Source organism: Panicum hallii, chromosome 6 (genome assembly GCF_002211085.1).
Source record: "Panicum hallii strain FIL2 chromosome 6, PHallii_v3.1, whole genome shotgun sequence".
In the NCBI taxonomy this organism is placed as follows: domain Eukaryota; kingdom Viridiplantae; phylum Streptophyta; class Magnoliopsida; order Poales; family Poaceae; genus Panicum; species Panicum hallii.
Window position 1 is genome coordinate 1,089,454 of NC_038047.1, and position 18,220 is coordinate 1,107,673.

The following is an 18,220-nucleotide window of genomic DNA, read 5'->3' on the forward strand; positions in this document are numbered from 1 at the left end:
GCATTCTCAGCCCATCTTCGCTGATGCCCCTGCTTTAATAATTGAAAGCAAAGATTGTTTTGCTGGGGTTACCAGCTTACAAGACGAGTTCACGACAGCCTGCTGCGTCTGTGTTGATTATGATCGGGCCTATTCCTTTTTTTTCAAAAAAAAAAAGAGTTGATGGTGTCATGTTTTGCTTCCTACGAACTCAGTCTATTTAAAGTACGTAATAAGAACGTACATGCCGGTTCAGATACAGTAATACCCGTAGTGGTACGTAGGAAGTTGAATAGATTCCATACATACGGTGCCTGGATGGTTTTTTCACCCATGCATGACCAAGCGTACGTCTCGTCACATCATCTGCGATCGGTCGACCCATCCAACACGGCACGCGGCCGGAGGAAGACGAAGACGGTGCCGTTATGCCCGTGCGCTATCTTTGATGGAGATGGCCGGCCTGTACCACGCGTGCTCGACCAGCAGAATGTGTAGACATTCTCAGCAGCTGTTCCTGTCGTCTAGCTTTCACCAAGGCAGCAAGGGCTAGACACAACGGGCCGTGTTTAGTTTCTCATCGGCTGCGTGCTGGTTAGTTAGTTGGTCGTGGACAGGCCGCGCTTCACTGTCAGGCGAGGAAGAAACGCGACGGAGCCGTCCGATCCGACGGTACAAAAAACTTTTTTGAGAAAAAAAAAAGTTGATACGCAACAACGCAGTAGATATATGTGCTACCTACACTGCATGATGCAAGCCCCAGGTGTCGCCGCCCAATATATCACCATCCTGCTGCCTGGTCTGGACTCACCGTCGGCGCCCTCCCTCGCTAGCCGTTCCTTGATCGGTCGACGGCATGCTTCCGCCGGCGCGGACGCACCACCACCACCAGGGAAGCAGCAAGGCGGTGCCGCAGCCGCCGGCAGGCCGGGAGGAGGCGGTCGTCATCGTCGCCGGGGCCGCCGTGGACGTGTGCCTCGCGGCGGCGGCCGTGGCCGGCGCCGCGCTGCTGGCGTGGTGGGCCGTCGCGTTCCACCCCGCCTACGCCCACCTCTGGATGGTGCCGGTCGGCCTCGTGCTCGCGTGCACCCCGCCCATCGTCTGCCTCGCGCTCCGCTTCTCCGGCGACGCCGGGAGCTCGAGCTTGCCGACGGGGAAAGGCGGCTCCGCGGCCGCGCCGCCGCCGCCGCTGGCCGCTGTGGTCGTCCAAACGTAGCGCGTGCGCGTGCTGTGCGCATCATGTATTATACGGAGTACTTCTATATTAATTTCACTTGGGGTTGGGAGTGTATATATATGTTGCATAACTTGATATTTCAGTGGACTGGAAATATGTACAGAAATATAGATGGCTTTGGTTTGAAAAAATAAATTATGTGATTTTTTATGGGATTTGTACTTTGGTACTCTTTTATGGATCTTTTTTTCCAAATGTTAGAATTGCACTTTCATGGCACGGAGGGTGTATATGAAAAATTAGAGGTAAAAGAGTCTATTTATATCTACTGTATCACTTTTACAACACCAATTGTTGACTAGGCATGCCAACATGGCATGCCACGAAGGATAAGGATGAAATTGAGCTCAAAAAGAAGGTATGAGGACGAAATTGGTTTTGAGGGACGAATTTGAGCCCGAGGCAAAAGTTGAAAGATCTAATTGGCAGTTTTGCCAAAAGAATAAAAGAGTCGCGGCCTTTTGCGTCCTCGTCCATGGTGGGCTCAAGAAGAAGAGAAAAATGGAAGGTTCCTAGCTTCAATTGTTCCCTTTCCTAAGTAGTAGATCACTTGGCAGTTCGCTGCGTTTGTGCTCTGCTCATCTTTGATGTGAGGCCGATATGATTAGGCAGTCACCAGTGGCGGCTCATGTGGGCATTGAAGCCCCCGTGCCGGTCTCATCTGGGCGAGACCAAACTAGACCGTGGCTTTGGCGGCTTAATCAAGCAGCTGTAACAAAACTGATGCATGCATGGTAATTTCAAGAATCAAGACCCGTTTCAAAAAAACTGATGCATTGCATGATAAAAAGCATCATCTTATTCATTTTGGTTCACAGTCACACCAATGCACAGCAACCAACCCTTTTAACTGTAATTACACACATGCATATATAATCTGCTCTGTACTGGTTCAGAATCAGAACAACTCTGTAACTGTACTTACAAGCTACGCTATGTACATTCTGTATAGAAATTAATGTTACCGCCGCACCAATCCAATGCTCATGTGCAAATTTTCTCGATCTCAAACCAACAGCTTCCTACGAACGGTCTGCAAGTAAGGGTAACAAAGGGAATCAGAGTGCAGCGCAGCACGAACAAAGCGCAATCGAACCGATCCTTACCTGTTACTATGCACTATGAAGTTTCAGGTCCGGTTTCTCTGAAGTTGCTCTGACAAAACTGAATGCGCGCTGGACCTGAACTCGACTCGGCGATGAGCTCCTCGTCTACTGAAGTTTGGGGCAGACTGGGGCAGAGGGCGTGGACATGGAACCTGAAGCAACAGAAGGAGCAACAAGTATAAGTATTCAACCGTTTTACAAGTGCAGCCCTTCAGTGTTGGGTGTCAGCATGTTGGTGGATTTGGAAGCACTCACAGAGGTTTGGGTAGCAAGGTTGCTTTGAGGCTGGATCCTCTTCCAAGGGAGGTGGCACCTGACCGTATATCATCTCGCAGCTCATGTCTTCAAAATCTGCAGAGTATGGTGGGTCAGTAATGTGCGAGCTATGATCAGCAAGCTAGAATGATGATTCTGAAAGGAAAAAAGAAAGGCCAACGGTTCGCCTTAACACAGCATGGGCTGATATGGATGTCAGGTGAACTGAAAACTGAATGAACAAGGCCATTTCTGCACTCTCAGGCAGTGAAGTGAAAACTGAATGAAATGAAATTAGTGTCACCAAGGGAGAGCTTATTGTTAGGTTGATCTCCTAGCCCATCGGACCCTAACGGGCCGATGGGCTACCTCACCGAAGCGCCCTGATCGGGGGCGCCCCAGCTCAACCCTAGCTGGTGGGCCCCCGTCGCGCCGCGCAATATAAAAAGGGGGTGGGGGCCAGCGGCTCGCATCACGAGGTTGACCGGCCGCCGCCACCCCACCCACAGTCAGCGTAGCCGATCTATCTTGAGCGCGGTAAGCGGCGGGAAGCACCTCCGGCATCGCCCTCGACGTCCCTGCTTCGGCCCCGAGCTCTCTGACGCGTCCTCGACCTCGACGTCGACCACCGCAAGAGAGAACACCTACGGCCGGGCTGCACCGAGATCCCCGCGCTTCACCACTATGGCGGGCACATCGGCATCCGCTTCTGCCCAAGGGCACGAAGGTATTGCCGTTCTCCTCTCTGTGTCTCTCTCAATCTCTCTCTCTGTATCCCGATTAAGCAAAAGCAAGGGAGGTTTTCTAGTCTAATTAGCGCAGTAGCAGATCCTTATATTTAACATTGGTATCAGTCGCCTCTAGCTTCTAGCGTTGATTAGATCTAGGAGACAACAGAGAAAAACACCAAAAGAAATCCCCTTAAAAGATCCCCAGAGAACAACCCCGAATGCCTAACCCTAACCCTAGATCTGAGCAGAACAGGGGCGGAGGCAAAGGGGCTACTTACCTGGCCCTTCTTGCGCCGCCCACCGTCGGCGAACACGGCCCACCGTCGCCGACCAGATCGCCCGCGAGGCTTTTGGCCCAGCGAGGACAGAGCTCGCGCGAGCTGTCTTCGGGCCGCTCGCCGGGCACCACAGAGAAGCCGCTCGACGGCGGCGCGCCCACCCAGCGGTGGACGCGCGCGCCGGCGAGCGGGCTCGCCGTGGCGCCGCCACCGCGGCTGCTGCCGCCCGCCGGTCGCTCGCTCTCGCTCGGGTGAGTGGAGAAGAAGGAGGCGTCGGCGAGAAGAGAGGAAATGGGGCTAGGGTTTCGGGGAGGGCCGGCGAAGGGGGTTTTGATCGCCCGAGATCAACGCGTAGCCGTCGATCTTGATCGGGCGGCTCCCGTCGTCCCGCGCTCGAATGGGCCGCTTTTGGCCCAGGCGGGGAGGGGAATGCGCGGCCCGGGCCCAGGTTGCCTTGGCCCGAGCGCAAGCGCCCGCGCGGGGGTGCGCGAGGGGTCGCGGGCCGGGCCTTAGCAGGCCGCGCACGCGAGAAGGCGCCCGGTTTTTCAAGCTGGGCTGCGCGCGAGTGAGTGGGCCGGCCGGGCCGGTTTTGCAAAGCGAACAACAGTGCGTTTTTCCAATTTCCAGAATCAGTTTTTCCAATAGAATTTGATTGAATTTGATGCATTTCAAATTCAAACTTGAGTGAACCTTGATGCACTGTTTATAAAAGATAAATTTAGACATTTTTTGATAGAATTACAGTTTTCCGCTGCAAAGATTAAAACTTCTTTATATGTTTCTTGTTTAATTGCCATGAAATTTAAATTTGAACCAACGGAATAATTTAAATTCTTCGAGGCAAATAGATATTTTTCTGAATTGTAATATTATTATCTTTTGACCAACGTTAACAAGTGATAATATTGCAATTTTTTACTGAATTACTTTTCATAGATATTTTTCCTGTATTATATCTATTTATGCCCAACGGTATTCTAGATTTAATACAAAAGAGATTATGCTTTAATTTTAATAGATAATTTTTTATGTATTAATTCTAATTCTGCCCAACGGTGTTTTAGTTTTAATACACAAGGTTATTGCATATTTTAAATTTATGACCAACGTCGTATTTTACATATGCAATAAATTTTATTTGAACTTAATTTAATGTTTTCACCACTCATGGATATTTTTCAGGAGGAGTATCAATGATGTTTTCCATCAACGATATTCCAATATTAAAGGGAGATAATTACAATGAATGGTACAGAAAGCTGGATCTCTATTTCATCATGGGTGAATTAGATTGGGTCCTAGCTACACCGACTCCTACAGAGCCTGTGCTTCCTGAGAGAGAGGACACAGACACAGATGCTTCTTGGAAGCAAACAGAGCTTGCTTATAAGAAAGCAAGAGCAGATTATGAGAGGCTTTATGCAAAATGGTTCCCTGCCAACAAGAAGTGTTTGGCAGTGGTAAAGAACACGATTGAGCCTGCAATTATGGGCTCAATCCCAGATTGTGCCACCGTCATAGAATATCTTGAAAAATTAAAGAACCAATACACTGGTTCTTCAAAGACTTATGCAACCCAGTTGATAAAACAACTAGTTTCAGAGAGATACACTGGCGGTGGCATTAGAGAACACATTCATCGCATGGTCAATCTGAACAACAAGCTAAAGTCATTGGACCTTGCCTTCAAGGAGGATCACATTGTCCATCTGGTTTTTGCTTCGTTACCAAAAGAGTTTGACACTTTTGTTGTCAATTACAACACCCAACCACAAACTTGGGACATAGAAAAGACTATTGCGATGTGTGTTCAGGAGGAGGAAAGGATCAGGTCCACCACTGGAGGATCCTTAAACTATGTGAACAAGAAGAAGCATGCCAACTTTAAAGGCAATTTTTCATCTTCTTCTTCAACCTCCTCTAAAGGTAAAAACTCTCAACAACACAGACCGCAGCAGGGACAGGCTCTCGTAGATAAAGATCAGTGTCTCTACTGCAAAGAAAGGGGTCACTACAAGAAGAACTGTCACAAATACTTAAAGATGATCATGGAGAAAAGAGGTGAGAACGTTATTTCATTCGTAAATGAATCCTTGTATATAGAATATTCAAAATCTACTTGGTGGATTGACTCAGGAGCAACTGTTCATGTTGCAAATTCTTTACAGGGATTCCGTTCGACGAGAACCACTCAAAGAAGCGAAAAGCAAGTTAGAGTGGCGAATGGAGATCAGGCAGACGTTGAAGCAGTAGGAGACGTTCATTTGGAACTCGACACTGGCTTCATTATCGTACTTAGAGATGTTTTATTTGTTCCTTCTTTACACAGAAACTTAATTAGTGTGTCTCGCCTGGATACAGATGGTTATTCTTGTCTATTTGGAGATGGGAAATGTTTGATCGAATGTAATGATACAGTAATCTCCACTGCATTTAGAAAGAATGATCTTTATTTGATATCGTTACGCGAAAGTGTTAATTCCGTATGCGATAACAGTGCGAATGTATCCTCGCCTACACTCGCGAATAGAAAACGTAAGAGAACTCACGATACGTCGTCGAAATTATGGCACTGTCGTTTAGGCCATATTTCGAGGGGGAGAATAGAAAGATTAATTAAAAACGAAATTCTTCCTCCATTAGAGTTCTCTGACTTAGAACAATGCATTGAATGCATAAAAGGCAAATTTGTTAAGAAAATAAAGAAAAATGCTAAGAGGAGCACAAGTGTATTAGAAATAATTCACACAGATATCTGTGGTCCGTTTAATGTAAAGAGTGTGGATGGTTATGACTCGTTCATAACATTCACAGACGATTATTCCCGTTATGGATACATTTATCCAATTAAAGAAAGATCAGAGGCTTTGGATAAGTTTAAAATATTCAAGGCCGAAGTAGAAAACCAACACGATTTAAAGATTAAAATCGTAAGATCCGATCGTGGAGGGGAATACTACGGTCGACATACCCAATATGGCCAAGTTCCAGGACCTTTTGCGAAGTTCCTGATGGAACAAGGCATAGTAGCCCAGTACTCGATGCCGGGCGAGCCTCAGCAGAACGGAGTGGCTGAAAGACGCAATCGCACCCTAATGGATATGGTGCGAAGCATAATCAGTTACTCTACGTTGCCAGTGAGTTTATGGATGGAGGCACTGAAAACCGCCATTCACATTCTCAACAGAGTTCCGAGTAAATCGGTGCCGAAAACGCCGTATGAAATGTGGACAGGAAAAGTACCCTCACTAAATCACCTGCGGGTGTGGGGGAGTCCTGCTGAGGCAAAAGTGTTTAACCCGACCATTGCAAAACTAGATTCAAGAACGGTATCTTGCCATTTCATTGGCTATCCAGAAAGATCAAAGGGGTTTCGTTTCTACTGCCCAGACAGATCGACGAAATTTGTAGAAACGAGGCATGCAGTTTTTCTTGAGGATCAAATGATCCGGGGGAGCGGCACAGCAAGGAAAATTGATCTTGAGGAGAAGAGGGTGTATACACCCAATCCCGTGATTCAGGAATCTTTTTTCTCGCTGCCCGTTGTATCTGCACCGCCAGTGCAAGTCACTGCGATGCCGATACCTGTAATGACTCCTTCTGTGGTGACGATGAATGAAGAAGAGGAACCCATTCCTCAGGCTCCTGACGAGCCAGTTGCCGCACAAGAAGAGGAGCCCCAGCAGCCCCAAATAGATGAGGCACCGCAGGCTCAGGCTCACGGGAGACCTCAAAGAATAAGAAAACGCGCTATTTCTAATGACTACGAAGTCTATAATAGCGAGGAAGTTCAAATGGAGGATGATCCCACTTCATTTGAAGAGGCCATGAGAAGTGAACATTCGTCAAAATGGCTTGACGCTATGGAAGATGAAATAAAATCGATGAGTACCAACAAGGTGTGGGATCTAGAGGAGATTCCTAAAGGAGCCAAAACAGTAGGCTGCAAATGGGTCTACAAAACTAAATATGACTCCCAAGGGAATATAGATAAGTTTAAAGCACGACTCGTGGCTAAAGGATACACACAAAGAGAAGGAATTGATTACAACGAGACGTTTTCCCCAGTCTCTTGTAAAGATTCTTTCAGAATCGTAATGGCTCTTATAGCTCATTACGATCTAGAATTACATCAGATGGATGTGAAGACAGCATTCCTTAACGGGGACTTAGATGAAACCGTCTACATGGCACAGCCAAAAGGTTTTGTCGTGGAAGGCAAAGAAAAATTGGGATGCCGTCTGAGAAAATCGATTTATGGACTAAAGCAAGCTTCAAGACAGTGGTACTTGAAGTTTGATAAGACAATAAAAGAATTCGGGTTTAAAGAAAATGTCGAGGACAATTGCGTTTACGCAAAGTTCAAGAATGGGAAGTACGTCTTCCTAATTTTGTATGTGGACGACATTCTACTGGCAAGTAGTGATGTTAGTCTACTGCTAGAAACGAAAAAGTTTTTATCCTCGCATTTCGAGATGAAAGATCTCGGTGAAGCAAGATTCGTCCTAGGAATCGAGATTCACCGAGACAGATTGAAAGGGGTATTAGGATTGTCGCAAAAGACATATATAGAAAAGGTCCTAAAGAAATTCAACATGCACAAATGCAGTGCCTCACCTGCACCTATAGTTAAGGGCGACAGATATGGGGAATTTCAGTGCCCCAAGACTCAATATGAGATTGATCAAATGAAAATGGTACCATACGCTTCCGCTGTGGGAAGCTTACAGTATGCACAAGTGTGCACACGCCCTGACATAGCTTATGTTACCGGGTTGCTTGGCAGATTCCAGAGTAATCCAGGACCAGAACACTGGAAATTGGTAAAGAAAGTTCTGCGCTATTTGCAAGGAACAAAAGGCCTCATGTTAACGTACAAGAGAACAGAATCTCTGCGTATCGTAGGATACTCAGATTCCGATTACGCAGGAGATGACAGAAAATCCACGTCAGGATATGTGTTCACCCTAGCCGGGGGAGCAATATCGTGGAAAAGTTGCAAACAAACCGTCACTACATCGTCCACAATGTATGCCGAGTTTGTTGCGTGTTATGAGGCCACAGGGCAGGTGAACTAGCTAAAGAAGTTCGTACCTGGTCTGAGAATGGTAGATAATATATCTAAACCATTACAGTTGTACTGCGATAACGAGCCCGCAGTAATGTACGCTCACAACAACAAGACAAGTGGTGCTGCCAAACACATAGACATAAAGTATTATGTTGTGAAAGATAAAGTCCGAGATCAGATCATAAATCTTGAACATATAAGCACAGTGAAAATGCTTGCGGATCCGCTAACGAAAGGCTTACCACCCAACGTGTTCAAGGAACACGTAGCTGGCATGGGGCTAAGGGATAGCCTGTGATCTTCGGACTACAAGGGTCCAAAAGGTTAAAGATTCCGTCTCTGAATGGAGGCGTGGATTGTAGCTGCTAAATCTATCGACAGTTGATCGTGAACGATGAGGCATGCTCTATACACAAATCCATGACGAAACGCGAAAAAGTAAAAGTAAAAGAAAAGGACAGGGTGAGATCAAGGGGGAGACTGTTAGGTTGATCTCCTAGCCCATCGGACCCTAACGGGCCGATGGGCTACCTCACCGAAGCGCCCTGATCGGGGGCGCCCCAGCTCAACCCTAGCTGGTGGGCCCCCGTCGCGCCGCGCAATATAAAAAGGGGGTGGGGGCCAGCGGCTCGCATCACGAGGTTGACCGGCCGCCGCCACCCCACCCACAGTCAGCGTAGCCGATCTACCTTGAGCGCGGTAAGCGGCGGGAAGCACCTCCGGCATCGCCCTCGACGTCCCTGCTTCGGCCCCGAGCTCTCTGACGCATCCTCGACCTCGACGTCGACCACCGCAAGAGAGAACACCTACGGCCGGGCTGCACCGAGATCCCCGCGCTTCACCACTATGGCGGGCACATCGGCATCCGCTTCTGCCCAAGGGCACGAAGGTATTGCCGTTCTCCTCTCTGTGTCTCTCTCAATCTCTCTCTCTGTATCCCGATTAAGCAAAAGCAAGGGAGGTTTTCTAGTCTAATTAGCGCAGTAGCAGATCCTTATATTTAACACTTATTACTTGGATTCATGGTGAGGGGGAGTCCGAACTCGTTGGTGAAGAAGTCCTGCGTCGGGATCTTGCACATGTTGACGCACATCCCGACGCACCCGCTGTTCTCCAGGTACCTGCTCGTTTTCAGTTCTTCTTTCCATTAGGATCTCACTCTGACATCTATCTATCTACAGGTTAGTTGCCGCGGCAAGAGATTGAGATTCATTTACCTGCATTTCTTGATGAGCACCCCGCTCTTCTGCTTGACGCCGTTGACCTCCACCTCGATGACCTCCGAGGGGCCGACGAGCCAGTGGAAGAAGGGCACGGTGAGCGCGGCGTTGAACTCGCACGCCCAGCGCGTTGGCGGGAAGAGCTTCCGGAACTGCTCCGGCGCGCCGGGGGGGAGCATGGAGAGGAGCACCTCGCGCACGGCCTCCTGCTGCTGCGCGCGCGTCCGCCCCACCATCACGCGCCGCGACACGTCCACGAAGCTCTCGTAGTCCCACTCCCACACCGCCTTCTCCTTCTCCTCCTCCGCCGGCTGCGGCTTCTTCCTGCCGCCGCCGCCGGCCGCGTACTTCTCCATCTTGCGCGCGAACAACCCCATGAACGCGCGCTCCAGCGGCCCGTCGCGGTACTCCGTCTTCTCCCCCATCGGCGCCGGTGCCGTCGCCGCGCACCGCACGGTGGTGCCGGCGCGCCGCTTCTTCGGCCTTGCTGGCGCCCTCCCGGCCGGCGTCGGCGTCGCGGCGCGCGAGGCGAAGCAGAGCTCCATGGGCCTTGCTGTTGCTGCTGCCATCGATCGATCGGCCGTAATCTGCCGGAGTTGCTGCACCAGTTGTCACTGCGCCTGCGCTGGCCGGTGTTCTCGCCTTGTTGGCAGTGCCAAGGTGGATTGCCGCGCTGTGAGGCTGCGAGGGCGACACCGTGGTCGTGGCGGCGGCCGGTGGTGCCTGGTGAGCTCTTCCGGGTGTGTGTGGCCCCGACGAGGGCCTCTGCAGGTGGCACGACGGCCACAACAATTAGCGCGGGGTTTGGATATCGTGCCATCGATGGGCAGAGACGAGTCGGCGACGAATCCGACTGGCGTGTGGTGTCCACGGCCACGGGCACGGCCAGGGCCCAGGAGCCCAGGAGAAGAGATAAAATGGGCCAGATTGGGACCGAAGCTGGTTTTCGAGGAAGAAGGGTTATTGTCAGGCCCATATATCTCTTGAGAAACAAACCGCGACATATATCTTTCTATTTGTACATTTCAGCTTCTATATCTCTAGAAACAAAAATCCACATGTATGCAATGCTAGATACCAAAGAAACTCAGTAACACTAGAAACAAAGCATGGTTCATCCATCTCTAAACATGCTGTTACACGCTGCACCTACTTACTGTGATATATAAAACATTGAACTGGCCCTGCAATCCAAGAAACAAATCATGGTTCATCCAACAAGGCTAAGCTAAAGATTATAACACGCTACCTTCATCTAGGGGTGGTAAAAGATTTTAAATTTTAGGCTAGACAATCTAAGAGCCAGGTTCTAATCTAATATAATTTTAAGTTAAGCTAGAAATATATAAGAGGCGAGTTGGATTATGAAGAGAGCACTGCATGCACCTATTATGCAGATAAACTATGAGCACGGATGGCACTGCCTGCAGTGCTCCACGACAGTCAGCTTAACCGTAGGCGGAACTTTATCCTGGATGTATGTTCTGATAGCCGCGGCGCCTCTACGAGCTTCCATGACAAAATCCTTATCCATCTCAGTGCACAGGCCGCCGGGCGGTTGGGTGTCACACTTGGGATCACCGAGAGTGGTGTCCAGTCTAAGGCAATCAAGTGACTTGGCGTTCTTGAGAATATAGCACGTTAGCTCAACCAAGCTCTTGGCTGAGTAGAAACCTTTGATCTCCATGCTCTTGAGGCAGCCATGGTGCTGTTCAGGCATCTGCCTCAGCTGTGACGAGCCTCCGAAAATCGACTCATGCTCCATAGTTGCAGGATCGAATGAAAACTGCCGTACATCCAACAGCCAAGTCTTCAAGGAGGGAGAAGCGTCAAGAAAAGAAACGAGAGAAAATAATCATAGGATGGCGGAGAAATTGACAGGTGCTTGAGGAATAGGATGGAAAGAGTTTCAAGTTTTGGCATATTGGATGGCGATTCGGCACGGGCATAACAGATGAAGTTTGAACGGAACATGCTCAGGTTCTTCATTTGCAATGTTTCTCCAAGTGAGACTTTTGTTACCCTCGGTCCTGTTTCAAGGATAAAACTGGAGAGATTCCGAGCTTTGCTCTCTATCAACCCGCAGCTTCCAGCAAAGAGAAACCTTCAAGCACTGGAGCTGCAGCAGCACGCAAGGTATCTTCAGGCATATTATCTCCCGGCAGGCAATCAGGTCTAACTGCTTCAAAGCAGGAGAGTTGGAAAGAAAGTACTCTAACTCATCCCCCAAAATATGCACAGAATGCAGGCACAGACTCGTTAGCTTTCTCATGGGACCAAGTTCAGCTGCGGGATGGAAGGCACACAATGAAAGTTGAAGACACCGGATAGAGTTTTGAACCCCATCAGATAAAAGTGTGCATGGGACGTTGTACTTCATATTGTCTCCATTACATAGCTTAAGGGTGAGCTCTTCAATCCCTGGTGTGACAGCGATCTGAAGCCAACTGTCGAGATAATTACAGGCATCGTAAATACTTTCAAGCTTGAATATCTTTGTGGATGTGGTGCCTCGAGAGCATCAAAGCCTTCGCAATCTCATGCTCAGGTACAGCAGCAACACCTTCAGCACGTGGAGTAATCGTGTGAGTTAACTGCATGGCCGCCAGGTGGAAACGACAGTCCACAACCCAGGTCTGGTAGTTCTTGCCATTCAACATGAGGCATTCAAATTGCCTTGGCGCGACGTCACCCATTGCCTATATGATCATGCAACGCACTTCAGGTAAGTATACATGAACACAACTTAGTCAGTTTAATGGGCATATGTAATTTCCTAGTTGTTCCACGCATTCAACGATCATAGCAAGGTATAAATATATATGAAGCCTTAAATGCAAGGAAAAAGAGATAGCTTCTAGGAAAAAAAACATGCAGGAGGCCACTCACGTAACTTATCGAGCCTAAGCGAGCAAAAAGAACAGGGAAACGACCAGCCACAAACACCATGAGTCACCTAAACGCGCTCATCAGGGCGCAGATCACAGAGGTGCACGAAGGCACGCAGTAGTGCATCCTTATCGGCAAAGCTGGCAACGGACGCAGCTATCGACAGTGGTCTACGGTGACACACATGTGTATGCAATGCAAGGGGCAGTACTGCAAAAGAAAAAAAATACACACCGGCGTATGCATAGATTGGAATTCCAATCTATGCAATGGGGTAGCCAGTGCCGAAACCAGTTTATCAGGGGGAAAAAACTGAGTAACACTGGTCATGAAATCAATCCATCGATTGTAGTTTATATACTAGTTTGCTGATCGCAAAAGCTACCTAAACATGCTAGTTTGCTAGACACAAGATCATGCTAGCAAGGTCGCCGGCGTGCACGCAGGGGCCCAAAGGGCATGCATGTTGGGATGGCCGGCGCCACGAGGTTTCATGCTGCCAGCATACGCGTGTAACGTGATGGGTTAGCCGGCGGCTGCCGCATGAAACAGCGCGTTCCTTGATTAAATGCATCTACCGATTAAACAAAACCATACTAGATTGAATCTAGGATTGAAGCAAAAACTGCTTATGGGAACCAATAGGGTTCTAAACATGCTAGATGAAATAAAGAATCTAGATGCTACAAACAGATGCTTACGAGAACCAACAGCGGGATCAGCAAACTAGATTTAATCTATGCAAAACCAACAACAACGGAAACAGCCTAGAACTTGCTGCTGATCAACATCCAGCGATAAACAGGAACGCATCTATTAAACAAGAATATGTTCTACCGGCCACCAGAATTCATCTACTGAGGAGAATCCGGTAGGGATCACGAACGACATACCCTGAGTGGTAGAGCTGCTGATAACGTGTTAAGTTGTAGATATCGTTGCGAATCCCCGGATCCGCGTTCCCTTCCCGACAGCGGATGAGGCCTGAAGAAGATGGTAGATCACCCGTCTCCCTCCCGATCCTAGGAACAGCACACGAGGAACACACACTAGAGACAGGAAATGTAGATGGAACTGATCTTTTTTATTATTCAGTAGATGGATATGGGTTCCATTATATAGAGTAAAGAGTCAATAGATTGGCAAGGCTGGTATTGGTACAATCCAAACTGCACCTAAATTAGGAGTGCAGGACTGCGAACAATTAATTGCAGCGCTAGGAGCTCTGTTCTCTGTTCATTGATAATATTTGGCTAATCATAGTTCAAAGAATTTGTGTGGCTAGAGCTGCCATGGCGATATTGTGCTTGAAACCTACCATCATCAAAATTCATGCCAGATTACTACCTCTGGAAGCGCTGGGATTGAACACTTCATTCTTTTGGCAGCTTTGGAATCACCATGGCCATCTTGTTGACAGGGCAAGCCCTTTCTTTTATCCACTGCAGCAATCGATCCATCTGCAAAATCCAACAAGGAAGGTTATGAATAGCCTATCCCAGAATTGAAACGCTGAGAGAGGGGCTTACTGAGGGGTCGGTTTCGCCGTCGACGCCGCTGCCGGTCACGCCGCAGGGGCGTGAGCCGCTGCAGCGCCAGCAGCCCCATGGTGGCTGAAGCAGACGACGATGTTAGGTTGATCTCCTAGCCCATCGGACCCTAACGGGCCGATGGGCTACCTCACCGAAGCGCCCTGATCGGGGGCGCCCCAGCTCAACCCTAGCTGGTGGGCCCCCGTCGCGCCGCGCAATATAAAAAGGGGGTGGGGGCCAGCGGCTCGCATCACGAGGTTGACCGGCCGCCGCCACCCCACCCACAGTCAGCGTAGCCGATCTACCTTGAGCGCGGTAAGCGGCGGGAAGCACCTCCGGCATCGCCCTCGACGTCCCTGCTTCGGCCCCGAGCTCTCTGACGCGTCCTCGACCTCGACGTCGACCACCGCAAGAGAGAACACCTACGGCCGGGCTGCACCGAGATCCCCGCGCTTCACCACTATGGCGGGCACATCGGCATCCGCTTCTGCCCAAGGGCACGAAGGTATTGCCGTTCTCCTCTCTGTGTCTCTCTCAATCTCTCTCTCTGTATCCCGATTAAGCAAAAGCAAGGGAGGTTTTCTAGTCTAATTAGCGCAGTAGCAGATCCTTATATTTAACATTGGTATCAGTCGCCTCTAGCTTCTAGCGTTGATTAGATCTAGGAGACAACAGAGAAAAACACCAAAAGAAATCCCCTTAAAAGATCCCCAGAGAACAACCCCGAATGCCTAACCCTAACCCTAGATCTGAGCAGAACAGGGGCGGAGGCAAAGGGGCTACTTACCTGGCCCTTCTTGCGCCGCCCACCGTCGGCGAACACGGCCCACCGTCGCCGACCAGATCGCCCGCGAGGCTTTTGGCCCAGCGAGGACAGAGCTCGCGCGAGCTGTCTTCGGGCCGCTCGCCGGGCACCACAGAGAAGCCGCTCGACGGCGGCGCGCCCACCCAGCGGTGGACGCGCGCGCCGGCGAGCGGGCTCGCCGTGGCGCCGCCACCGCGGCTGCTGCCGCCCGCCGGTCGCTCGCTCTCGCTCGGGTGAGTGGAGAAGAAGGAGGCGTCGGCGAGAAGAGAGGAAATGGGGCTAGGGTTTCGGGGAGGGCCGGCGAAGGGGGTTTTGATCGCCCGAGATCAACGCGTAGCCGTCGATCTTGATCGGGCGGCTCCCGTCGTCCCGCGCTCGAATGGGCCGCTTTTGGCCCAGGCGGGGAGGGGAATGCGCGGCCCGGGCCCAGGTTGCCTTGGCCCGAGCGCAAGCGCCCGCGCGGGGGTGCGCGAGGGGTCGCGGGCCGGGCCTTAGCAGGCCGCGCACGCGAGAAGGCGCCCGGTTTTTCAAGCTGGGCTGCGCGCGAGTGAGTGGGCCGGCCGGGCCGGTTTTGCAAAGCGAACAACAGTGCGTTTTTCCAATTTCCAGAATCAGTTTTTCCAATAGAATTTGATTGAATTTGATGCATTTCAAATTCAAACTTGAGTGAACCTTGATGCACTGTTTATAAAAGATAAATTTAGACATTTTTTGATAGAATTACAGTTTTCCGCTGCAAAGATTAAAACTTCTTTATATGTTTCTTGTTTAATTGCCATGAAATTTAAATTTGAACCAACGGAATAATTTAAATTCTTCGAGGCAAATAGATATTTTTCTGAATTGTAATATTATTATCTTTTGACCAACGTTAACAAGTGATAATATTGCAATTTTTTACTGAATTACTTTTCATAGATATTTTTCCTGTATTATATCTATTTATGCCCAACGGTATTCTAGATTTAATACAAAAGAGATTATGCTTTAATTTTAATAGATAATTTTTTATGTATTAATTCTAATTCTGCCCAACGGTGTTTTAGTTTTAATACACAAGGTTATTGCATATTTTAAATTTATGACCAACGTCGTATTTTACATATGCAATAAATTTTATTTGAACTTAATTTAATGTTTTCACCACTCATGGATATTTTTCAGGAGGAGTATCAATGATGTTTTCCATCAACGATATTCCAATATTAAAGGGAGATAATTACAATGAATGGTATAGAAAGCTGGATCTCTATTTCATCATGGGTGAATTAGATTGGGTCCTAGCTACACCGACTCCTACAGAGCCTGTGCTTCCTGAGAGAGAGGACACAGACACAGATGCTTCTTGGAAGCAAACAGAGCTTGCTTATAAGAAAGCAAGAGCAGATTATGAGAGGCTTTATGCAAAATGGTTCCCTGCCAACAAGAAGTGTTTGGCAGTGGTAAAGAACACGATTGAGCCTGCAATTATGGGCTCAATCCCAGATTGTGCCACCGTCATAGAATATCTTGAAAAATTAAAGAACCAATACACTGGTTCTTCAAAGACTTATGCAACCCAGTTGATAAAACAACTAGTTTCAGAGAGATACACTGGCGGTGGCATTAGAGAACACATTCATCGCATGGTCAATCTGAACAACAAGCTAAAGTCATTGGACCTTGCCTTCAAGGAGGATCACATTGTCCATCTGGTTTTTGCTTCGTTACCAAAAGAGTTTGACACTTTTGTTGTCAATTACAACACCCAACCACAAACTTGGGACATAGAAAAGACTATTGCGATGTGTGTTCAGGAGGAGGAAAGGATCAGGTCCACCACTGGAGGATCCTTAAACTATGTGAACAAGAAGAAGCATGCCAACTTTAAAGGCAATTTTTCATCTTCTTCTTCAACCTCCTCTAAAGGTAAAAACTCTCAACAACACAGACCGCAGCAGGGACAGGCTCTCGTAGATAAAGATCAGTGTCTCTACTGCAAAGAAAGGGGTCACTACAAGAAGAACTGTCACAAATACTTAAAGATGATCATGGAGAAAAGAGGTGAGAACGTTATTTCATTCGTAAATGAATCCTTGTATATAGAATATTCAAAATCTACTTGGTGGCTGCAACTATGGTGGCTGAAGCAGACGACGATACCTCCTTCCCCGGCGGATCACGCCGAGAAATCACTGCAATTCCCTTCCGCACTCTTCTGCCTGTCTTCCAAACCCTAGCCACGCTGTTCTTGCCTGGGTCTTGAACTCGATTTCGATTCGAGGCATTCCTACAAGGCGCGAAAGGAATCGCCGCCGCAAGCAGAGGGCGCATCGGGAAAGTTCTCCCCGCAAGCAACAAGGGACGAAACCCAACCAGCAAATCGGGCGGCCCAAACAGCCCACTGGCGCCCATGGCCCATGGACTCTTCCCCGCGATGTGTTGTGTTTTAAATCTTTTTATTTGCAAAAAAACTTTGCCTCCTGCGGCTACACAAGCGCACACGCATACCAGCACTTCACTGCGGCGTGGGAAATATTTCTGTGCATGCGTGCCAAAAAAAAAATATATATTTCATACAGTACATACTCCTCCGTTGACTCTCTTTGTTTCCCCTAGGATTCCCTGTGCCTCGCTGCTGAAGCCTGACACCTCTCCTGCTGTGTGTGCTGTGCTGAGTGCAGTGGAGGCGGCATGCAGAGGCAGCAGAGCAGCAAAGCGTGCTGCATGCATGGTGTGTGCCAGTAGGTTTTGACCGCTTGACCGGTCCTGTCCTGTGCTGTTACCTCACTCACCCTGTCATGTTCTACATCGCAATCGACATGGCTTGGACCTGTTCGATGCTCGTGGTGTTGCTTTGCTCTTGTGCCAACTGATGAACATCCATGATCCTCTCTTGAACCGTAATAATGGATGCCAACATGGACGGCGTCCAACGATCCGACGCCGCCCATCCCATGAGCTCAGTCAGTCGGGCAACAGCCTGTGCTGTGGCGGTGGCGCTACCTAGCCGGCCGGCCGCGCTCGCCCTCGGTCTCAGTAGTCTTCCCCAGTCCGTCTCCGCCGTGCAGGCGTGAAGGGGAGTGGGGGAGGACGACGAGAGCACGCAGCGGCACCGCATCGCGCGCCCGTGATTTG

At 49.1% G+C, this 18,220-nt stretch overlaps 2 protein-coding genes and 1 pseudogene across 2 annotated transcripts; 1 reads left to right on the plus strand and 2 right to left on the minus strand.

Annotated features, from left to right (window-relative positions):
• The first annotated feature begins 392 nt into the window (after window positions 1-392).
• LOC112896550 lies at window positions 393-1,345 on the plus strand. The gene has a single exon (XM_025964566.1). It carries the CDS (start codon window positions 836-838, stop codon window positions 1,193-1,195), a length of 360 nt encoding a protein of 119 aa, XP_025820351.1. The 5' UTR covers window positions 393-835; the 3' UTR covers window positions 1,196-1,345.
• Window positions 1,346-2,089: 744 nt separating this feature from the next.
• Window positions 2,090-10,649, minus strand: LOC112896549 (beta-carotene isomerase D27, chloroplastic). The gene is made up of 5 exons (XM_025964565.1): window positions 9,875-10,649; window positions 9,672-9,778; window positions 2,578-2,673; window positions 2,323-2,474; window positions 2,090-2,249 (listed from the first exon to the last, which is right to left on the minus strand). The coding sequence occupies exons 1-4, from the start codon at window positions 10,444-10,446 to the stop codon at window positions 2,428-2,430; spliced, it is 822 nt and encodes a 273-aa protein (XP_025820350.1). The 5' UTR covers window positions 10,447-10,649; the 3' UTR covers window positions 2,090-2,249; window positions 2,323-2,427.
• Window positions 10,650-11,279: 630 nt separating this feature from the next.
• Window positions 11,280-12,573, minus strand: LOC112896806 (annotated as a pseudogene).
• Window positions 12,574-18,220: the final 5,647 nt, after the last annotated feature.